This window comes from Molothrus aeneus, chromosome 2 (assembly GCF_037042795.1).
Source record: "Molothrus aeneus isolate 106 chromosome 2, BPBGC_Maene_1.0, whole genome shotgun sequence".
Taxonomy (NCBI): Eukaryota; Metazoa; Chordata; class Aves; order Passeriformes; family Icteridae; genus Molothrus; species Molothrus aeneus.
Genome location: NC_089647.1, coordinates 23,185,636 through 23,208,001, shown reverse-complemented (window position 1 = coordinate 23,208,001; position 22,366 = coordinate 23,185,636). Strand labels below are relative to the sequence as shown.

General features: G+C 44.5%; 1 protein-coding gene across 3 annotated transcripts in view; it reads left to right on the top strand.

Moving 5' to 3' along the window:
- LSAMP (limbic system associated membrane protein) overlaps positions 1 to 22,366 on the top strand; it is a 988,586-nt gene that overhangs the window by 937,257 nt on the left and 28,963 nt on the right. For all 3 annotated transcript variants that reach the window (XM_066572102.1, XM_066572100.1, XM_066572103.1), the window contains 3 exons: positions 16,583 to 16,717; positions 20,467 to 20,587; positions 21,553 to 21,701. In XM_066572102.1, coding sequence (XP_066428199.1) covers positions 16,583 to 16,717; positions 20,467 to 20,587; positions 21,553 to 21,701 — 405 coding nt within the window. The remainder of the gene's footprint in view (positions 1 to 16,582; positions 16,718 to 20,466; positions 20,588 to 21,552; positions 21,702 to 22,366) is intronic.

Genomic DNA, 22,366 nt, shown 5'->3' with positions numbered 1-22,366 from the left:
TTATACCACCATGGTATTTTCTGTTGTTTTCTTGCTTTCTTGTTTATGTGCTAAGCATCAAAGCTACTACATGCAAAAAATTTTAATTAGCCTTGAGCATCCCACTAGGGTCCTCAAGTACAAACAGGCACAGACCTTTACCAGTTCAAATCAAACACATCTTCAGTGGGTCATCTTCAAGGAAATCTCCAGCAGCATAGCTTCTGTAAGTGAAGTTCTTTGCTGCCAACACCTCCAAGTGATTTCTCTTTAGCTGTAGCATATTTCTTCAGCTGTAGTGTATTTTTTTACCTTCTCTGCTCCCCACCCCCTGGTTCAGTTCTTTACAGCTTTGAAGTAAAAGGATGGAGTCTTTTCCAGCCATGTGGTGCAATATGGCATCATCCCCCTTAAAGCAATTGCTGTGTAACAGACAGCTATAAAAGCAAAACAAAGCTGCAAGTATGAGAACTCTTCTCAATGTTTCACCAATACAGTATTCCTACATGAATGTTCTTTGTCATTGTAGGAGCTCAACTGAGTTGCAGTCAGGTTTCAGTCTTGTGGACATATATAGAGGTGGAAGGAAAAAAGGGTTCAAAGATAAAAAGGAGAATAATAGGGGAAGGAGAGGAGGGAGACGTAGCAAGAGGAAAATCTGAAAAGACAAAAGAGGTATAGGAACTAAAGAGGGGAAGAAAAAGGTGAGAAATTTGAAGCGGGGCTGTGATGGGTAAAAAAGCAGGAGAGGTGATTCAGACATCTGGGATGGCAAGGTCTGAGGCTGAGAGCTCTTCTTGGCAGACCAGAGCCCTGCAGAATGCAATATAATCTCTATCAGGGCCCTTCAGTTTAGAGGCATATAAATGGCGTGGGGTTTATTGCAAATTCTGGTTAATAACTTTCTCGAAGGGGAAAACTTCTGTATTCTCTTTGAAATACAATTTCTTGTCTCATAAATTGAAACAGCTGTGGCTGTTCCCTCTGCACACAATTTTTTTTCATCTTCTGCCTTTTTTGCTGGGTGTATGCGTATGACTTTGCTTAATGATTTTTCTCTGCAGAAGGGACCCAGAGTGTGGTGCTGTATACAGGTTTGTGATCAGTGTCTTTGCACAAGCACAAGAAAAATGCCTTGGGCATTTTCTGCTATTAGAAAGGAACAAGTGTTAAGCTATTAGTCTGAATCTAACTTAGACTGAATTTCTCCTGAGAAAACTCAGTAAGAATTTCTGCAGCCTCATTCCCTAGAAAGACTAAGCTGAGATTTAATCTATCACAGGTCCAGACTCTGGTCTCGGACCTGTAAAAGCTGCTTATACCTCCATAGCTACCATGTAGAAAACAGAGCAAAGAATATAGGTGAGGATCTTGACAGCCTGTATTCCTGCCTCATCTCTTAAGGCATTGCTTCCTGCACAGGGATGGGGGTGGGCAAGAGCAAGTGGGGAGAGGTTCCCCTGCCTGGAAAGGGGAGCAAGACCATTTTCCTCCTTGTGATTCTAAGTAGTGCTAGATATTCTCTGCCAGCATCAAACCATCTCAGTCTCTCTGAGGACTCCTAAATGTCTCTTCTTTCTTTTTCTCCTTTTCTTTTTTTCTTTAATTGAAAGAGCCAAGATTGCCTTTAGGCTTGTGCAGATATCAACCACTTTTGAGGATGACTGAGTGTACAGAAACACAGGGACTCAAACCTTCCTGCCTTCAATCTGCTCCCAAGCTAAAGTGGTCAAATCCCTAAATCATTAAACAAGTGATATATGAGTTAACATAGCATGCTGACAGGACCAGTGTGCACAAGTGTCCCAAGGAGGTTCAAATTCAGAGGGCTATATGTCACCTTCAGCCAACTTCTGTTTGGAAAGAGCTCAGGAAGGCTTTGGGATTCAGTAAAGAAATACCTGAATCTCAGTTTTTAATTTCTCCATCTCTCTCCCATGACTCCCTACAAGTGCCTCCTGCTAGAAGAGGTAAGGGGTGTAGAAAAAGCCAGAATTCATCAGATCTGAGTGCAGAACTCTTTCCCCTCATAGCAGACCTCAGCCTTCTCATTGTATATAGCAGATTAGAGCCTTTTTGGGCAAGCTGCTTGTTCAGGAGATCAAAAGCAGCAAAGCCATTTCTCCTGTTGGGTAAGGAAACAGACCTGTGGTCTCCAGCAGGTTCAGTTTCATCCTCATCTCCTCTTGCAGCAGCTTCCTGCTTGAATTCCAACCCATGGGCTCCCTCCCATGCCTGCTGCATCCAGAGGCCCAGCTCCGCTGTGTGACATCAGTTCTGCTGGTAGAGCTGGGACATGTGTCCTTTGCCCATCAGAACAGATTTGTAAGTGAGGGCACCAAAACCTCAAATCACCCCGGTGACAAGTGACCGGAGAGGTTCTCTGTTTCCTTCCCCCCTGAGCCTCTTGGCAACCACACTCACCTTCAGGCAAACCACGGTGTGTTCACAGCAAGAGCCCTGGGGATGAAGAGCAAAAGAAACTCATAGGGGCTCTTCCAAGGCTACATGGAAAGTGCTGCATATTTTCTTCTAGGTCTCCTGCTGTGCTGGAATGAGGGCGGACAACTATGATTTCTTCTTTGAATTTTTGCTCCATGAATTGCAGACTTTTCAGAGGAGCTCTCTGTATTTGAGAAGGTAGCAATAAGAGCACTTGTTTGTCTAGAAATAGGATGGCTGTTCATGTGGTGTATTTTATCTGCTTTTAATGAGATGAGGCAGGCAGAAGGTAAGGAGGGGGAGCCGGCACCAAACATTCCCACTCCATCCCAAGCCCTCACTACCAAAGGTCATGGGAATTTACATTTTTTCTCTTTGTATGCCTCTGCATGTATACACAGCACTTAAGTGTCCAAGGCCCTCAGTGGTACTGCCAACAGCCATGAATTGCCTGTGAGCAGTGAAATTGTTTACCACAGATCAATATAACAGTAATACATCTGGAAGATTCTGGCCTCTGTTACCCCTTGTATGTTGTATTCCCAGCCAACACTAACTGCATTCCCCATTGCTTTCCCATGGCAATTCACCTTGCTCAGGGCTCTGCTTGTTTGCCCTAACCCTCTGCATCCCTTCACTTCTTTTTAATCAAACTTTCATTCCTATCTCATGCTCCGTGTCTCTTTATTTATTTCCTTTTTGGTCCTTCTCCTGAAGACTTGGGTCTTACAAGCTATCTTCTCTATGCTACTTTTTAAATTATTTGTTGTCTTGACAGTTCTTCCCCTGTTCTCGATTCTCCTTTCTTCTCTCTTCTTCCCTCTCCCCCTGTACATGCAAGCTCATACTGCCTGAAAATTATGTCAAGCAAGACCTTCTACTCCTGAAGTAGTGAGAAAATACAGTCTGCATTTGCCATTTTAATATAGTTAACATTCCTCCCTTCCTTAACTGTTCTGCAACTGCAGACTGCAGACGGCTGAGATTAGTGGCATAAAATCCCACCAGGATACTGACATAACCTACAAGCCAGGAAGTTGTTATAATCAAACCCAGCATCCCTTTTGGAATGCTGGACTTAGAAATACAAGGACAGCATTTTTGAGAGCCGTTGAGAAATAGGTGTTTAAAGAGAGGGTGTTTGAAAACCTGGTTTTTAATATTATTTCAATAGCTTATGGTCAAAGTTGCAGGATTTTTTCCCTACTGAATCCTAGCCTATACAGAGTACTCAGACAGAGTACTGGTGCTGCAAAGGTGATAGAAAGGAATTTGATTGAAATGCTGGTTATTAAGAAATGCTATTATCCAGTAAAAGTGCCATAGGGCCTCAATCCAAGAGGCCCAATAGATGATTACTGTGGATGAATTCTTAGTCCTTGGAGACCAGGTGGGAGGGCACAATTGTTGTGTTTTTCCCCCACCCACAGTAAAATTTAGAGCGGCCTTGGAGGAGCCACCCATAAAAAAATGTCTGTTGTGTTCTTTGGAAAGCAGAGAACCAAAGAAAAATAGAAGATAGTCCAAACTATTTGTCATCCTCATACTCCACCTCTCTTTGTTTCCCTCCCTCTGAAACCCACATAAAGCAGTTTGTATGTTAGGGTGATGAGAGACAAGGGGAGATTTCTGTCCCCAGCTGGTGATCAGTTTATTCACTGAAGTATGAGGATTGATAGCACTTGTCACTAATAGCCCAGCTAATATAGCTGCAGATGCTACATTTAATCATATAAACTGTGAGGCACAATTGCAGAGCAAGGACCTCTGGCCTACACCACTGGAAAAGGAAGTGGAGAAAATTCCTAAAGGGCTGATGGAGAATTGCAATGGTCCCTGTGACAGGAAAAAGGAGGATGTGTCCTGCTTATGCATGACACTCTCTGCAGTATGTGTGTCCATGCACATATGTAATTTACTGAGTGCACATGAGGGAACCAAATGAAAGGATCCTGTGCATGATAGCAAGATATGTGCAGGAGAAAGCAGGGAGCTCCACTGCATGTAGAAGAAATGAAGGGAGTGGTTGAGGTAGGAGGATGTGCCCTGTCACATTTGTCTGTCTTTCATAACACTGTATTCCTGACACCTTTGCCTTGATATCTGCAGCCAAAAGGAGTCAGAACATTTGAGAAGATGTGGTGCTGTCCATCAGCACAGCTCATCATCAGCACAGCTCAAGCAGGGAGCAGCCTCCATGCAACTAAGACCAGAGCCCTCCAGCAAGGATTCTGTAGTGCTGTGAGGACAACTTAGGCAGAAAAAAGGGAAGGTTTGGGCTTTTTATGGCCCCCATCCTCAAATGGCAACCTTACTCTCCTTCTGCTTTCCAGGAGAGTTTGAAACCAGGTGTTACAGATTTTCAGCCATTAATGAGGGGTCTTTTCCCATCTGCCAAATGTGTTATGTCGCAGATATGCATGAGGCTGCATGGATGGAGGCACCATGAAACACTTGGGAGGCAAATGATACTCCATACTTCAGTCCTCCACATGCAGGTCCACAGACACTCCCTGGCTCATCCTCTCACCCTCTCCCCTGCCTGCCAGCCTTCCTCCCTTCACATCCTCACCTAAATGCTCTGTCCTACTTCCAATCCCACACCCATTATTCCACGTGGTTTTTCCACCACCTGTAGACATGCACACATATGTGCAATCTAATCCCCAGGCACCCTCTCACCCACCTGCATTTCCTCTTGCACCCCCACAGTCTTTGGCACTGTTTTCCTTACGATGCTCAGCAGCTCTTGCCCACACACCAGCTGGTACTCACTCATGCTCACCAGCCTCTCCTGTTCTCTGTCTCCGAATGCCCCATGCTGTAACCAAGCTGTTACTTGTTCAGTTCAGTCATGTGTGTGTCCTGTCAGACACACATCTGCAGTCAAGTGGCCCAGAACAAGACCAGCATGTATCAGGGTTAAAAATGAATATGCCGGGAACGTCCCTCTTCTCTAAACTCACACCCTGATATCATATCCCCCAGGGGGATCAGTCTGTGGTGTAAAGAAAGCTGTTGGTGGTTTTCACTGAAGGAAAGCACAGGGGAGGAAAGTCCAGCGCAACACCTAGCCCTTCAAATGAAGTGACTTGTCAAGTATGCAACTGTGGCAGGGATTTGAGAAGCAGTAAATTTAGCAGCACTCACTTCCACTGACAACCTGTCATGTGCTTGAAACATAAATAGTGGTGGAGACAAATCACTGCTGTTTTCCTATTAAGCTTTGGCCCACTGGCCCTCTAGTTTGCCAGCAGCATTTCTACCTGGCCTGCCTGTGTGCTTTGTCTCAGGGACAGATGTGCCTCCCCGTTAGAGGCTTTGGGAGAGTCAGGACAGGTATTATCATGCTGTTATTTCCTAGGTGTCCTTGGTGTCTGGGTGCTTGCTCCTCAGCTGATGGATTTCTCACGCAGGCTGTGTGCTGCTGGCATCTCCTACTTCCACCCAAGGTTGAGGAAACATGGACCCTCTCCTTAGAGGGCTTATGGTTTTCACCCCTGCCCCTGGTTTCTGCCACACAGACTGGCAAGGTCACACTGATGGAGTAAATGAGGCACTGATTTGAATAAAAGGGTAGAGGTGAAGTTTTCCAATGCACCTGAGTGACTTACAGGCACAAATGCCATTGAAAACCAAATGGTCTTGTCCTGTTAAAGCATTTAGTGGCTTTTGGAAACTCTGCTTTCAAATATCAATTATTTTATAACCATTTAATAAAACATGCCATCAGTAGCTCACATTAATCTTTACAGAGATGAGAGACATCCCTTAGTGCTTTAAATTGAGGAACCAGGGATTCAGTACATTTCACCTTCTTCCCTCTCTCTTATCAGTTTTGATGCCTCTTCCTCTCCTCAAGAAAGATGAAATCATGGCAGTGATTAAGGTGGCCTGCTCTGTGCTGTTTAATTAGAGCAACTGCTGTTTCAGTTCCAGTGAAATTCTCACAGGTGTGCAGTTGCAAAGCACTCTAATGAGACCCCTGCCTCTCCAGGAGCTTGGCAGAAAGGAGCCAAAGAGTCCTCAACATAACACGGATGGTTTTTCATGCTTTCTTGTGTTTTTTGACTGACTGGGCTTCTGTTGGAGCAAGACGTTTCTCTTCCCACAGAAATCAAATGTGTTTGGGGAGTCAAGAGAAGATAAATAAATGGATTCCTGTCCATGATGGTAATAGGGGGATTCAGAGAGGTGAAGCCCAGTGAGACACATTTTGATTGACATGATTGGCCATGGTCTGCTCATGCCAGCACAGATACAAGTTGTTGGAAATTTTATGTAATCATCAGAATAAGTATTAGGAAGTTGGTATGAAGGTAATTAAATATCTTTTAGGTTTGTCTTCAAACACAGACCCTTCCTTACCCCTTCCTAAACTTACGCGGTAAGCTGTAAGAAATCAGAAAGGAGTTGTCTTCACTGTTTCTTCTACTTACAGTTTTCTGCTTTGTTCCATTCTGATGACTCCTTTCTTTTTTTTCCCATATATCTGAGAGAGAAACCCTGCTTCACAGCCAGGATTTTCAAGTGTGCTGATGGCCAACAGCCGCACTAGCAATGGGAGTAGCTGCATCAGGGAGCTACAAGACCTCAAAATCAGTGTATTTCCTCTCTGCTTGACTCCCCTGTAGGACTACGCAAGATGCAGCATTAGGCATGGAGTAAATGCCTTCCTTCTCCTTCACAGCTACTGCCTTGCAAGTTTGAGAGAGGCTTTTTATTCTTTGGAAAGCAAGGGAGTGGCTAAATGCATAAGAATTAAATATCCTGGACCAAAGCAATCATTTATCTCAACTGCTATCACTATGAATCATCGGCAGGCACCTCAGATGATAATATCACAGGAGCCAGCCCAATTGATCAAAAGTCTCTGCAGCGTGTGAGCCCAAACAATCTCTTCCTGGCAAACCCCACCCTGCCTCAAACCTCTGTGATTCGCACCTTGATAACTGGCAGTATTTGATGCCTGCGGAATCCTGAATTCAGCTAGTTAGTCTCATCTCCCGATCCCTTGTTGTGCTCCCCACAAAGTATTCCCTTTTCCTCTTCCACCAGGACCAGATATGGGGGATGGTGTCACAAAATTACTATGTTGGATCTGATTGAGAAACATTGCAGCAAGGAGAGGGGTCAAGAGAAAAGCAAACAAAACGATTTTTCAAGAAGCTAATCCACCTATACAAATATTGGCGCCAGGCATCACAACACTCTGGCGTGTTTTTGAAAGGGTAAATCTTGCTAAGGGGTGGCTTAACTTTTTGACCTCATTTCCTCAGTTGAAAACTACAGCGGTTTAAAAGCAGAGTGGCTCGATCCAGGCTGATACAGAAATCCCAGTCTTTAGGTTTTGTTTGTGAAGTTGGTGTTCAGAGTAGCCTCGATGAAAACAGGGATAAACTACAGGAATTGCCATCTTGCAAAAGGACAGGAGATTCAGGGGCCATGTTATCTGGTCATGAAGCGTTTGGCTTCAGCTTACAAAGAAAGAGCCACAGCAATGCCTAAGCCTCTGCGTTAATGCTCTTTCCCATTTTAAGTAAATTTTTGCCAATTTGTAATTTCTCAAGACTTCTTCCAAGTTTCAAACATATAAGAAAATAATTCTGTGGGCTGAGTTGAATCATTGAGGAGGAGGGGTTCGTCAAATTTTTAAAATATTTTGAAGTTAGATTGAAGTTCTAGGTTCATCATTACTCTCTCATCCCAAGAAGTGGGCATAGGACAAAAGGGAACAAACACCTTATATTTAAAAACAGAGAAACATTCTGGTGGATGCTACAAAAGCAAACCACTTGATTAATGCACAATAGTGTATTGAGCATATCTTGTGCTACATAATACACAAGAGACTTTGTAGAGAACACAACAAGGATTTTTAAAGATGCCACCAAACACAGACCAACCCCTATAGTTCCTAGATTGAGCGACTGGCACAGCTGGTACCAGTGAGTGCCGTCACACGAGGTTTCCCTAAAGTCTGGGGCTGACATAGTGATTTGTGGAATTAAACTAGGGACTGCATTGTAGTCCATCATTGCTCTTCACTGGCAGGACAGAAATTACACAGCTCAGTCAGGCTTCTTGCCCCAGAAGGGACTTGTTGCTCTCAGTCTTCTCTTTGGTCTTGTGTTTGTGAGGAGGAACTTATCTTCAAACTGTACAACAATGATAGTGCAAGCGCATTGTCCAAAATAAGAAATTTTGTAGGAAAAGGAGTACATGAGGCCAAATGAAAGGAAGCTATCTGACAGAGTCACTAGAGACTGTAATAAGTTGACTGCTTGCTGTTTTATTTTATGCCTTTCATATGTGTCCATGACATGCAAGAAAACTCAGTACCCTGCATCAGCTCTTGGCTTGCATTGCCATCCTGTGCTTAGCACAGTGGGAAACAAAGACCTATTGATTACACACGCATGCCCCTGAAAACACACCCTGATGTTCCTCTTACCAGGGCCAAGTGTTGGCCCATCCTCTTCTTGTAGGTGGTGGAGGAAGAGGGCACAGGACCCTGCAGTGCTGACCACACTGCTGGGAGCCAGATTGGTGTGCTGCCATCCACAGGTGCACATCGAAGAACTCCTGAGCCTCAGCTGTAATTCTTTGTCTGACCTGTTTTCAGCCTCCATTTTGTTAGCTGCTCCAGCACTGTCCTCACAGCCCTGATGAGTTACTAGCCCCTGCCTTCCTAAGGCTCTCAAAGATGTGGTGGCATCTCATTGATTCATCTAGCTGATGATGACTCCTACCTCATATTGTTTTAAAATACCCTTCAAAAGGCAGCAGGCAAAAATTTTGTGATGCAGAAATGGTGCAGCTATTGGTTTGGTCATGTTTATATGTCATTTTCTTGGCAGTAAAATTAAGGCTTGGTGTTTGGTAGCATAGTCATGATAATTTGCATTGCAGTATGCAACACTTAGGGAGTATAATATTGTAGTTGTGACATTACATGACTTAATTTACCTCATGGTTCATAATTTACTTTATATATTGGCTTCACAGCCAAGTTCTGTTCAAGAGTAATTAATCTATCCAAAAAATGTTGTTTGTGTTCATTAAAAAAGTGTTAACAAATTTGGGCTAAATTCAGTAAGTAATTTTGAGGGGAAAAAAAGTGATCTTCTTTAACATGAAATCATGTGATTTAAATTGTATCTCAAATTGAGGTGGAACATTATTCCTTTTTCTGGTTCAGCACAGAGAAGGAGAAAACCACTGGTCAAACAGAGGACTTTGACCTGAAATGGGTCTGGATTTTTTCTGGGGAGATGGTTCACTTTCTTTCTGGTGTTCATATGTGGATTTCGAATGGAAAATCGAATCAGCTGCTGAGATGAAGTAGTATATTGCACACCTGCTCCATGCCCAGACTCAGAGCTGCGTGTGAGAGAGTGTGATGACCCTTAGTGGTCATTTATAGAAAAGAGGGGGTGGAAATTCAGAGATACAGCTGATCTGCTGAGGCTGCCTCAGGCAGATGACCCCCGCTGACACACACCCACAGCCGGAATGCAAACTGCATCTGAGCTGTCAGATTTTGGCTTCCAGCTCCTGGGTAGAGCCGTCAGCGATGGGTGAAGTCCCAAGTGGTTTGGTCAGTGCTGTCCCAAGAGAGAGAGCACAGAGACATTGTTCAGTCTGAGAAAGCTGCTCTGAGCCTGGAGGGTTTTGTTTGCATGCTGGATGCATGGAGTTTGAGAAGAAGGAGCCCATGAAAATCATGGGCTCTCTTAACCCTGGTCATGACAGCGGGTGCTCACGTTCCCTCAGCCAGGGAGCTCCTTGGGCACTGTCCTTGGCTCGAGAGGCAGGGCAGGCAGTTTTGGTGCAAATAAGGTGCAAATGTGATTGCTGATGAGCAAAGTCCTGGTGAACGCCAGGGGAAACCATGCCAGAGTGTTTCCTCCCGGTCTGACTCATTCTCATTCATGAAGCCAGAGCCAGGCCAGAGCCCTCCCTGGCACTGCTCTAGTTTTTTGGTTTATGTGTAATAGCTACAGACCTGAGGGCATGGGAGGCATGAGGCCAGCTTAAACAATAAATACCCTGCTGTGCCTTGCTGCTTAAACAGAGTAATTACTGCCTTACTACATGTGACCCCTCTGTTCCTGTCCCTCTGGCAGTTGTTATTTCATGGCTCCCTTTACACAAGGGATGGCTGTGCTCCTCTCCCAGCTGTACATCTCTCTGTCTGCCGCTGTCTCACCTCCTGTCTCTCTCACTCGCTGTGTCTCAATGTGTTTCTCTTTGTCAGTAGCTGAATACCATTTTCTCTTTTTCCCAGTCACTGAAGAATCTCCCTTTTTTTTTGCATTTCTCTCTCCCAGCCACTCTCCCTCTCTTCATTCTCCCTCTGTTTTTTCTCCATATATTTTTGTCTGCTCTCAAGCTTCCCCATTTTCACCACTTCCCATGCTACTCTAGGTTTTCTGCCTGCCTTCCTTACTGTAGCATGCTAGCACTAGTTGTCCCTTTGCTTATCCACCATCTGCTTCTCTCTACTGATCTCTTTGCTAAAAACAAGCTTCTTCAACTAAAGGATGGGAAAAAATGACAAGCTCATTGGAATCTGTGATGGCTGAGGAGACAGGGACTGATAAATGAAAACTTCAAAGTTTTGCATTTAAAAAAAAGAAAACCCTCAGCTGGAGGTAAAACAATAAAAATCATGTCAAAGGCTCCCTTAGCTATTTTTGTCTTTCAGAAGCCTGTTCCTAGGGAATAGAAGGTGCAGAGGGAAGGAGGAAAGTTAGGTGAGCAAAACCTCAAACACTAAATGGGGAGTGCAGAGACAACAAAACCTGCAGTTCAGCAATAGAAGTTGCTACACACAAAAAACTTCAAATGGCATCCATTGATTTCCAATCTTTTTTATCTCCTTGCATCTTGTTTTAAGCCCAACAAAGATGCATAACCCATTCTGCTCCCCTCTTTTCACAACTACAAAGATGCTTGGAGGGAAAACAAACATAGTAGCAGGGTGGCTGATCTCTTTCTCCACATGCCAAATGCAAACAGATACTTTCAGCAGATCTAAATTTCAGTTTAATTTAAGACTACAGCAGTGTTTAAAAAAAAATAAATAAGACAACTAAAGTAATCTCTGCACAAGAAGAAGGCCGGTGCTGGATGCACGGACAGGAGAGGAGATGAAACAAAATGCGTCTGCCACCTCTGGAGATCAGCTTCCCCTTTGGAGACGTAAGAAACTAGGGCATGAAGGGAAAGGCCTCTCTGGTAGACAATGTGACTGAATGCTTTGCTTTCAGGCCCTGACTACCTGAAAGAGCTGTCTGCACACAGTACAAGTGGGATTTTGACTGGGTATAGGTCATTTGTAGAAAGGAAGCATTTGGCCTTTGAGGAAAGAGTGATGGTGTGTGGCAGTGCAAGGGGCCATTTGGGTAGAGGTGAGAAGGGCCCATAAATGCCTGGGGGACACGTCAGTCTGTGTTTCTGCACACACAGGTGGATTTATAGATGTGAAAACAAATAAAATACACAGTATATAAAATATATACTGAATATAGCATATTATATAAAATATATACAGAATATAGCATATAGATATATATCACATCTATATGAGAGCACAGGCAGGTGTGCACAGCAACAGGACAATATGCAGAGCCAATGGGGTTGTACAAGGCTATTTCCAGAGGGTAAGGGGAAAAGGAAGGCTGCTTGCCAGCAGGCTAGCATAGCCAAGCAGATTTGCTGTTCAGCTTCATTATTTACTGGGTCCAATTAGGAAGCCAGGGGATAGGCAATGTGGCTGAGGCAAGCAGGCCTTCAAAGCCTTGCTGCTGCACACATCAAAGCTGCTGCCGCAGATCCCTCTGCAAAAAAGGCTCAGCCAGCTCCAAGCAGCAGCAGCTGCCTGGCTCACGCTGCTCAGGGTCGTTCCCTCTTGGTTTGATTGTCAAGCCTCCCGGGCTCATGCTCTCTCTATCTCCAGCCTCCAGAGCAGAAAGCTCTTCTTTCTGATTCACTGGGACAGAGTTAAGGAGCTACAGCTTGGCAAGATGGTGTTTAATGGGGCTGGAGCAACAAACCAAGCTAACTAGGAACATGTGAAAGACAAAAAGCCTGCAGGGAAGCAGGTTGCCTGCAGTGATGCAAGGGGATGGTTTAGGATGCCAAGAGCTGCACTGAGTGAGAAGTCATCCACCTAGGGAAACCTGAAAGGACCCTCACTGAGAAAGGGCTTTACTGAACCAGGCAGAACAGCCAGGAGACAACCCTTGTCAGCAAGGAAGTTTTGGCAGTACGGTCAGAATTTCATCCTTTGATAATCTGCTCAAGGCAAATGTCTTCTCTTAATGGGAATGGAGTGGCTCTCTTGCCAGGAGTTGGCAGTCCCTCTTTCACCTAATAGAATATGTTCATTGTTATCGGTACCAAAGAGCATTGTCCAAGCCTTCTCCCTCCCTGCTTTGATAAACTGCATAGTGACAACCATCAGTTCCCTACCAAAGCTGGCTCCTGTGCAGAAACATTTGTAATTTCACTCGATGTATAAAGCTCTGTTCCTGGTCCCCCCACCCCCTGTTTGCCTTAGAGGTTAGAGTTAATATGACTCACCTAATCTGGCTGCCAAAGTGAATTAGTGAAAACATCTCTACAGCTCTCTGCAAGATATCACAACCTGACATTTCTCTAACACACTGTGATACATCTTTCCTCTCCCTGCTCTGTGCTACAACACCTCAATTTTATATAAATGCTTTTTGTTAGAAATGGTTAATGTGCTCTTAGAGGGGACAAGGCGGCAAGGAAAAGGGTCTGTCCTGAAAGTGAGAGCAGCTCAGTTCTTGTAACAAAATGTTGATGCTCAGGGTCACCAGTGCAGAGACAAGAACAGTGCTACCACTTATACAGCAAAAGACTGTCACAGAAACTTTCCCTGAAGTATTATGTTTATATGTGTGTCCTAGAGCAGGGGAATGAGGAGCTGAAATGGGTTATTGATGTTTTTGACATGCCCTTTAGAACAGAAGTCCGGCCTTTCAGTTACTTCCAGAGCACTCCACTGGGCAAGCCAGCAGATCATCATGTCTTGGCAAGGGTTCTATGTAGCTGTGAAAGCTCTCCTGTCAGACATGGTACACTGTACACTTCAAGTGCATGTATGTATGCAGGGGAGAAGCTCAAAAACATCTTCCCTTGGGAAGGTATCTACCCTTGTAGGTTACTTTGGAGCTCCACTGATGCAGTTCTCTGACAGACTTAACAGCACCCTTAATGAGGGTGCCACTCCATTAGAGCTGGTTAAGTCACCCTCAACCCTGTCTTCATTATGGTGACAGTCTTGTGACAAGGGCAAATTGCAGGAGAAGCAAGTCCCACTTGGAATGAACCCTGTGTATAAACAAGGCAGAGTTGCAAAACAGAGGCAAATTATGTTTTAACCTTTTCTTTGGGAGTCTTTCCCTGATGTCTGATTAACTTTCCAGTCAACTCACTGACCTGCCAACTGGGAGTGCTGCTGTGAAAGGAGAGGAGTGTTGGTTGTCAGCTCAGTTTGGGGGTGGGAGTTTTAAAGTGCTTTATTAGCAGGTAGCAATGCAAGCAATGTGCCATAAGAAAACCTGGGAATTAAGAGAGTTTCCCAACAGAAATTATCCCTGCTGTAGCAAAACCAGAAACAATGTGTTGCCTCCACAGACAGCAGCATGGTGCAGTAGTTGCAATGCAATACTTCATTTGTGTTCAGCCACGGTAACGCCTCATCTGAAATGCTGTGTTCAGTTTGGGGTATCACACATCCAGAAAAATGTAAACTTGTCAGAGAGGTCTAAAAGCAAAGAACAAGAATGATCAAGAGCCTAAAAAAACATCACCTACAGAGGAAGTTTGAAAGACCTGGGCAATGTTCAGCCAAAAGAAAAAAAAAAAAAGATGACAACTGAGGGAGGAACTAAGTGATTTAAAAGTTGATAAGAGCCTATTGCTGGGAAGAAGGGAATGATTTGTTCTTTTTGTCTGTAGTGGCTAAGACAAAAGTAATAGCTTTAAATTGCAGCAAGGGAGACTCAGGTCAAATTTCAGGAAACTGCTCCAGTGGTAAGGACAGCAAAGTCCAGGAACAGATTGCCAGGAGTGGCTGCAGAATCTCTGCCACTGGATGGCAGAGGATGGCTGTGTGCATGACATGACTCATGTGTCCTGCCTTGGGACTGCAGAACAGATTAGATGGTGACTGAAGTCCCTTCCACATTTCTGAGACTCACCTAATTCTAGTCCTACTGGGGTTAGGACTCCCTAACATGTTCATGACTTCCAGCAATAAAAAACACCTGTGAAAAACCCACTCTGCTTCCTTCTAAAATGACTCTTCACAGCATCAGCCCCAGCACAGGGCAGAGGACTGAGAGCCATGTCCTGGCAGCAGGAGCCAACTTTGCCTCCTTCCCTTGTGCAAAACGCTGCTGCCATGCAGGAAGGTCCTGCAGCAGACTGTTGGGGGATGCAAAAAACAAAGCAGTTGTAAATTTTAGACATAGCAATGAGATTTTTGCTACCTGAACATCTGGTAGGAGCTGGAAGAAGGGACTGCTGATTAACCCTGCTGAAAGAGAGGGGGAGCCTTTGTCTTTACATGAGTTTAATAAGTACACTACTGTTTTCATGCTGAGTCTCTGTGACAGGGGGTGGTTTTCTCCTAGAATGATTCTGAAAATTGCCTGTGAAAAAGAAAAATTAAAAAAAAGACCAAAATAATTATATAAGGGACAGAGTTCTGAGAAGATTTTGAAGCTTCTGAAGTTCTTCTCTGATGCTGAAGGGAATTGCATTCAGATGGCATCACCAATGTGTGTGGCCAGGCTGACCTGGCCAAGACACTGCAGCAAGCCTGTTCCTCTGGGGTGGGATTTGTTGCAGGTGGCTCCATGGGAAGTTCAGTTCCAGAGACCAGACTTAGCCACTGCTTTCATGCAGTGCCATAAACCAAGGTGAGCAGTAGGTACTATTTGAACTCTCTCAAAAACTGCACTTTTGTGAAATGGGCAGGGTTTCAGAAGTGCTCAGCACCTGTTGAGCAGAAAATCCCTTCTGGGCAGAGAGTTTTTTGGAAAATCTGACCACTCTCTGAGGAACCTGAATGGGAGCTCTTGCGATCTGACTTCTTTTTTTTTTTTTTCAAATCTGTCTTTTACCATTTTAGGGTTGGGGGCTGAATATTCTCTAAACATACACAGGCACACAACTGGGGCTTGCCATTTCCAATGCTGCAAAGCAGTGCTTGCAGCCCTCTGAGAGGAGGAAATGTGCTTCAGATTCTTTTCAGGAGGTGACTTATTTTGCTTTCCTTTTTGAAGGAATAGGGTAGATATACCAATCCTAATATTTCATGCTTCCCTGGCAATTTTCATGCAATGAATCTAATGTGTTTTACATGGGTTAACCTCACTGCCCTGCTCAAACCAGGAGGTGATGGGAGAGGGGGTGCTATTTTCCGCAGTTTACAGAGGGAGAGCAAAGGAGTGACTCACTCAAGGTCACACAGTGAGTTAAAAGCAGGGCCACAGACCTCCCCTGATTCCTGCCCCTATCCATAACTCCGACTGACACTCAAGTCACTGTTTTCCAAAGTGTGTAAGTGAGGCAGCACACTTTAAAAGTGTCATTTCATATGTACAGTAGCTCAGGGATGCGTGATGATTATTGGTCTCTGCAGATCAAATTATGGTTTGTTTCTCTCAGTTTGGCTGTGTTTAACAGTAGCTTGATCTGATCGATGGCACTTCAGGGTGGTGGTTGCTCTGGGAGACAGAAAGATATTTTTCCCAATTTTGCAGGAGAAAAGGGTGCTGACAACACATCTGAGGACCCAGCTAGCCCCAAGTCCAGCACATCACCCACAGCATGACTAACCTCTGGTGGTACTCAGCCATCACAGTAGTGAACTTAGTCTGATCTTACGTGGTGGACATTTTGCTTCTCAGCCTCGGCAGCCTGTGAGATGCTATGGATTGTACCACCTGTATGGTGCCTTCCAGATTTGCAGTTTTCAGCAGCTTCTGAAATAACTTTAAAACAGCTCATGACTGTTGCTTGTTTGCAGACTCCATGTTGTGATTGTTCCTCCATAGCAATTTCCTAAATCTGAAAGCCTAACAGAACCACTCTCTGTATTTTTCTGTCCTACCAGGCAGAGAGTTTGAAGGTGAGGAGGAGTACCTGGAGATCCTGGGGATCACACGAGAGCAGTCGGGCAAGTACGAGTGCAAAGCTGCCAACGAAGTTGCCTCAGCAGACGTCAAGCAAGTCCGGGTCACTGTGAACTGTGAGTACATAGCAGCTGGGGCAGGGCAATGGGGAGAGCTTTGCCCACAGGCAGGGGTTACTTCAGGATAAACAGAGAAGCCTTTCTGGGCTTGGATTATACAATCTGAAGAGAGGACGCTGAGAAAACTATCTGCAATCAGACACTTGCCACAGGGTACAGTTTGTGCTTTAAACCTAGTAATATATTAAAAAAAGGCTGGGGGAGGTGTGGTACAGAGAGACAGACAGAGAGGGAGAAAGAGAAAGAGCTGTGATTTGCCCCCGTCTCTCCCCTCCGAAATGTTGGCAATGCCTTGTTTTCACTCATTGATATTCGGGTGAACAGTAGCGTGAAGAGAAGCTTCACCAAGGCAGCGGGGAGAGATAAGGGAGGGCTCAGCTGGCTCAGAGCAAACACATGCCTGCCTGCACCCAGCCATCTCTGCAGTGCCTACACAGCTATCACAGCCAGGGCACACGGGGCAGAGGCACGTGCTAATGACAGGGTGCAAAAACTTAACTTTTATGCTGGTTTCAAGTCATTAGTTTAAAGCTCTGTCTAAAAGACCCTTCATGCACCAGTGCAATACAGAAAGGGGTTTTGGCCAAAGGATACAGCAATCCCCTAAAAGCACCAAGTAAGCTGTGGCTCACTTCCACACATGTGGATTGGGGCACGGATCCCATCCCATATGTGCTTAGACAGATGTCCACTTCACTCTGCTGGCATTCTTCTCTCACAGGAACACAAGATATTTCAAACTGATATTACTCTTTAATCCTGCCTGTGTATATGTCCACCTCCATACTTGTATGGCTTATATTTGGCACTTGAGTGATGTAAAGTGAGCTATCCCCATGTACCTGCTTCATTTCCTTGCTTGGAGGCTAATAACTTTGCAGCAAGGATGGATGAATGGGATGTATGTCCTCTCCCGACCTTCTTCAGTTTAAATTGAGACTTAAACCAGAATATTAACTTAAATTGAAATTGGAGATGGCTACAGACATAATTCTGGGTGCATATTCATGCCTTGATTCACAAGAACTGCTAGGGAGCAGGTTAGGGCAGAGAGCTGATGGCATCAAGTGTTTCAGGCAATACCAGTCTTAATTTGACTGTAGGTGATTATAGCACCTTTTAATACCATTCTTGCTCTTCATTTTTTTCCCTTGGTCCAATGTGAGCCATCATATCAGATCAACTTTTCTGTCTCGCGTAGAAGTTGAGGTTATAGGCTCCCTGCAGCATCCTTCAAATCTACAGTTTTTTATAGTTCCCTTTGAAATTGGGTGGCAGTGGTTTAATATCAGCTGCCTCATGGGCCAAATTTGGCATTAATATGAACTGTAGTAGCAGATTTTCTGTGCTGAAAGTATACAAGTGTCAAAAACAGCTGAGTTTATGTACTGGAGACTTTCCATGAGAACCAATTAATAGTTTCAAACATTTCCGTGAAACATAATTTCAATGGTGCTTTAATGTGTTTGAAACAGATTGTTTGTATAAAGTCAGAATGTTTGATTTTGATTTAGTTTCAACACATAATAACTATGCTACGGTAAGATCTTAAACATTTTAACTGTTGAAAAATATGAAAAAGTGATGTTAATATGTGGTGTAATTTGTAATGTAAGCAACTTAAAATTCCTTAAGGACAAATTTTTTTTTGAAAGAAAGGGAAATAAATCTAAGAGACTATGAGGACCAAGCAGAAAAAAAACCAGTCCTATTAGAGGAAAGAAAACTAGATATTTGCATACATCCTTCCTCATCCTGCTTTGTTAAACAACACCACAAGCAGCATAAAGCGGGAAAACCACAGTAAGTTTGAAAAATGAGGATGAAAAATAGGGCCTGTCCAACCTCAGGAGCTTCTTGGCCATCTCTTATCATCTGCCGAGGATCACTGTCAGCTCAGACTGCAGGAGAAAGCATCTCACTTTGCTTTGGTCTCACACTACCACCTTCAGGCTTCCAAAGTAATTGCCCTTGCACATCACAGACAGGGAAACTGAGGCCTAAGGAGAGTGGGAGGAGAACAGCTAAAGGGAACCCACCCCTGGCTTCCCAGGCAGCAAAAGCTACACACAGAGCAGCTGATTCCTAGGTGCAATAGGCTGGTTTGTTTGGGACTGCCACCTGCTCCTTCTCCCGGGAGAGCACTGCACCAACTTCTTAAAGTGGTGAATAAGGGGACTGCTCAGAGTGAGGGGCTGGGCTCCCTGGCAGCAGGCCAGAAAGCAGACACTTGCTGGAATCATTTCTTACAACCATGGAGAGATGCCTATTCATTCTGTGACTCACCTCTTGTACCAGATTCATGAAATTGAATGGTTTGCCTAAGAAGATAGACTGCTCAAACCAAAAAATCAAATAAGAAACGTTAAAAAATCACCTTTGCTATCCTTTTCTTATCCCTCCTCCTTTTCAAATTAAAACATTTACATGAACCCACAGCCTTTGAATGTAGGATCCTATTTATGTAAACTTATTAATATTTATGATGTTAGAGGGCGCACTGCAATATCCCTAAAGCCCTGCATAAAATCCCGATTAAGGTCAGGGAAGGGATCATATTGAGATGGCTAATGTGTTCACAAACAAATTTCCTTCCCTACATTCTCCAGACAGAATTATTCTTTTTCTTTGACTGACATAATCTGTTTTGCTGCTTTTTTTTTTTTTTTTTTGGCCTTTCAGTTCTGGGACAGATACAGATGGCAGAGTGCGTTTCATGGTAACTTGAGTCTCAGCAAAGTATCTGTCTGAGCCGCAGCCCTGTAATCTCAGGGTATGCAAGTATTAGTGACGAGAGACAAGGCACTTATTCCTTGATCCCTCTCAGCAGCCAGGTGGAAATAATTCTGCCTTTTAACATGTAAAGCTTATCACTTAATATTTTGAACATGGGGCTGGGATTGAAGATGCTGGTGCCTACCCTACCTGCTATCCAGCAAGTACTGAGACCAAGCTCCAGCAGAGCACACCAATATGCTTTCCAAGTTTGGTATGCCCATGGCACAACACTCAGACTTCAAAGTAAGCAGAGGTGGGAGCAGCGTGCTGGACTGAGGGCAAACTTCAGGCAGAGCAGTCACAAGCAAGCCCTTCTGGAGCTTTTCACAAAGCACTATGTCCAGGTGATCAGGATTTGTAACCTTGGACACCTAAGGGAAGTGTCTCAACATTAGCTCTCTGAGTTGCACCCACAGCTTCTGCTAAAGTTCTTCTCTTTGAAACCATTAATGTATTTCTGTTTTATACATGTTGCCTCAGTCCTTTCTTATATTTTTGGCATTAGGTAAAGAGTTTGTATGGAATATAATTTTCACACTAGTGTTAAACTCTTACTTTATTCCTTTACTTTTGCTGTCTTCTTTTACCCTTGATGAAGTCTTTCTCTCATCTTCTTCTCTCTGATAAGCTCATGTGAACTACAGATCCATAGGTAAATATTAATAAATTGCAGAAGTCCATCATTAACCTTAACTTTGCCTGTGTATGCCTATGCATTTATGACAGAACTTTTTTCAGCAGTGCTGAAGAGAAGCATGTGTAAGGAGTGCTGCTAATGTTGTATATCAGGGAATGTTCAAAGAGCAGCATTCTGCAGAGGAGCAGGGGGGAACAAGGGCCACAGCAGACAGCTGCTGTGGGTCTCCAGTGGCCCAAACAGTTTGCATGAGGCAGGCAGCCCTGACATAGTTTCACTGTTTTGTTCCACCTGGAAGTGTGTGGATTGACCACGTGTTTCCTTCCTGCAGACCCTCCCACCATCACAGAGTCCAAGAGCAATGAAGCGGCCACGGGACGACAAGCCTTACTGCGGTGCGAGGCATCAGCAGTGCCCACGCCCGATTTCGAGTGGTACAGAGATGATACCAGGTAAGGCCTTTAGCTCCCCTCCTCCCTCCTCTCTTCTTCAGTCCATTGAATAGGGGCTCCTGTCATCCTCCCCAGCTCCTCTCAAACAAATTGCTCCTTACAATCCATTTGAGTCACAGTGTCCCATCAGTCTCAGCAGAGCCAGCATGGTCATGCTGGCAGGAGGAGGCAATTCCTCTCTGCACTGGGGATGCTGACGGAAGTGCAGAGGAGGGAGCTCCTGCCTTGAAGTCAATTATGGGCCAATACCCAATTAATACACTGTTCACATGTTAAGTAGCCCATGATACAGACAAAAAAGTAGGTGTTATAAGTGTTCAATTAGGTAATGCTGCTCCAGGTGCATTCTTCTAGGGAAAGGAGCTGCTGAGGTATGAGATTCCCCCACCTGTGCAACCTGAGCCTCTCAGACTTGCATATGAGAATAAATGAGAATAGAAAAAGGATCTGTCCTTCTACCTGAGCATTTACCTAACATTAAGAAGTTGTGTTATTACCCTACATTTTAGGATAGCCAGCCCTGAGCAGGGTGCCCAGGTTCAGGGGTGACTCAGCATTGCTATAGGCACATATTGAGAATCTGTGTGTTTCACTAAGAATATGATGCTCAAGTACAGACTAGCCTTCAGCTGGCCATGGTGTGTTCACTTCCAGAGTGACTCAATGCTGGGTAAATGCTTCCTCCCTTTCCCGTGTCTTTGCTTGGTTCTTCACTGATTTACCAGTGGCATTTAATCCCACTGAACTACTACATTCCTTTTATTCCCTCCTCCTGTTTTCCATCTTGGTCTCTTTCTTTGGTCTTCCTTCTTTGGTCTCTTTCCTCTCACATCCCTTCCCTGCTTCCCTCTATCCTCACCTGCCAGCTGGGCTGAATGACTTTGCTTTGCTGTGTGCTGGGGAGGGATTTCCTTCCCAGTACACAACTGCCATTGCACTAAAAACCTCTTCTCCTGCCTTCCCAGGATAAACAGCGCCAATGGTCTGGAGATAAAGAGCACGGGGAGCCAGTCTCTGCTGATGGTGGCCAATGTCACTGAGGAGCACTACGGGAACTACACCTGTGTGGCTGCCAACAAGCTGGGAGTCACAAATGCCAGCCTATACCTTTACAGTAAGTACGGGACAGAGTGAAGGGAGGCTCTCACAAAGCCACGGCTGTGCAGGAAGCACATGGTAGCCAAAACTCATGAAGGAAGGCATCTGCTTGACAACCCCGTCCCCTCAGACCTCCAGCTATGACCTGGCTTCCAGCATTCTGCTTTGGATACCTAAGTGTTCATACTTGCCTTGAAGCACAAACAACCAAATCAAAAGGTTTACAGTCAAGCCCTTTGATTGACTGGCTTTGCTGAAGACAGATTTTGTTAAAATAATAAAAATGTGTTTGTTTTAAAGCTGGAAACAAAAAGCCCTTTAGAATGACAGCCCCTTTAATAAGTAGACAGAAGGCCAGGGCTCGGAGGATCCATGACAGCTGAGAAATGACAAGTAATTCAGAGAGATGGAGAGAACTAGCCACCGAGCCTGAGGAGAACAGTGACAGAGTCAAGAAAAAGAGAAATTGGTTTGAAACTGGAAGGGACAGAAATGAGAAAAGACAGAATGATTTTAAAGGGATATACCATAGGGACCATGGGGGGAAAGGTAATCAACAGATGAAATATGGAATAAGGTTCCTTGGATCTCATTCTGCTACCTTTCAATGGCTGAGTTTGTCTTAGTAAGTATAAACACACAGAAGCTGGGACTAGACCAAGCACTAGAGCAGAGTTACCT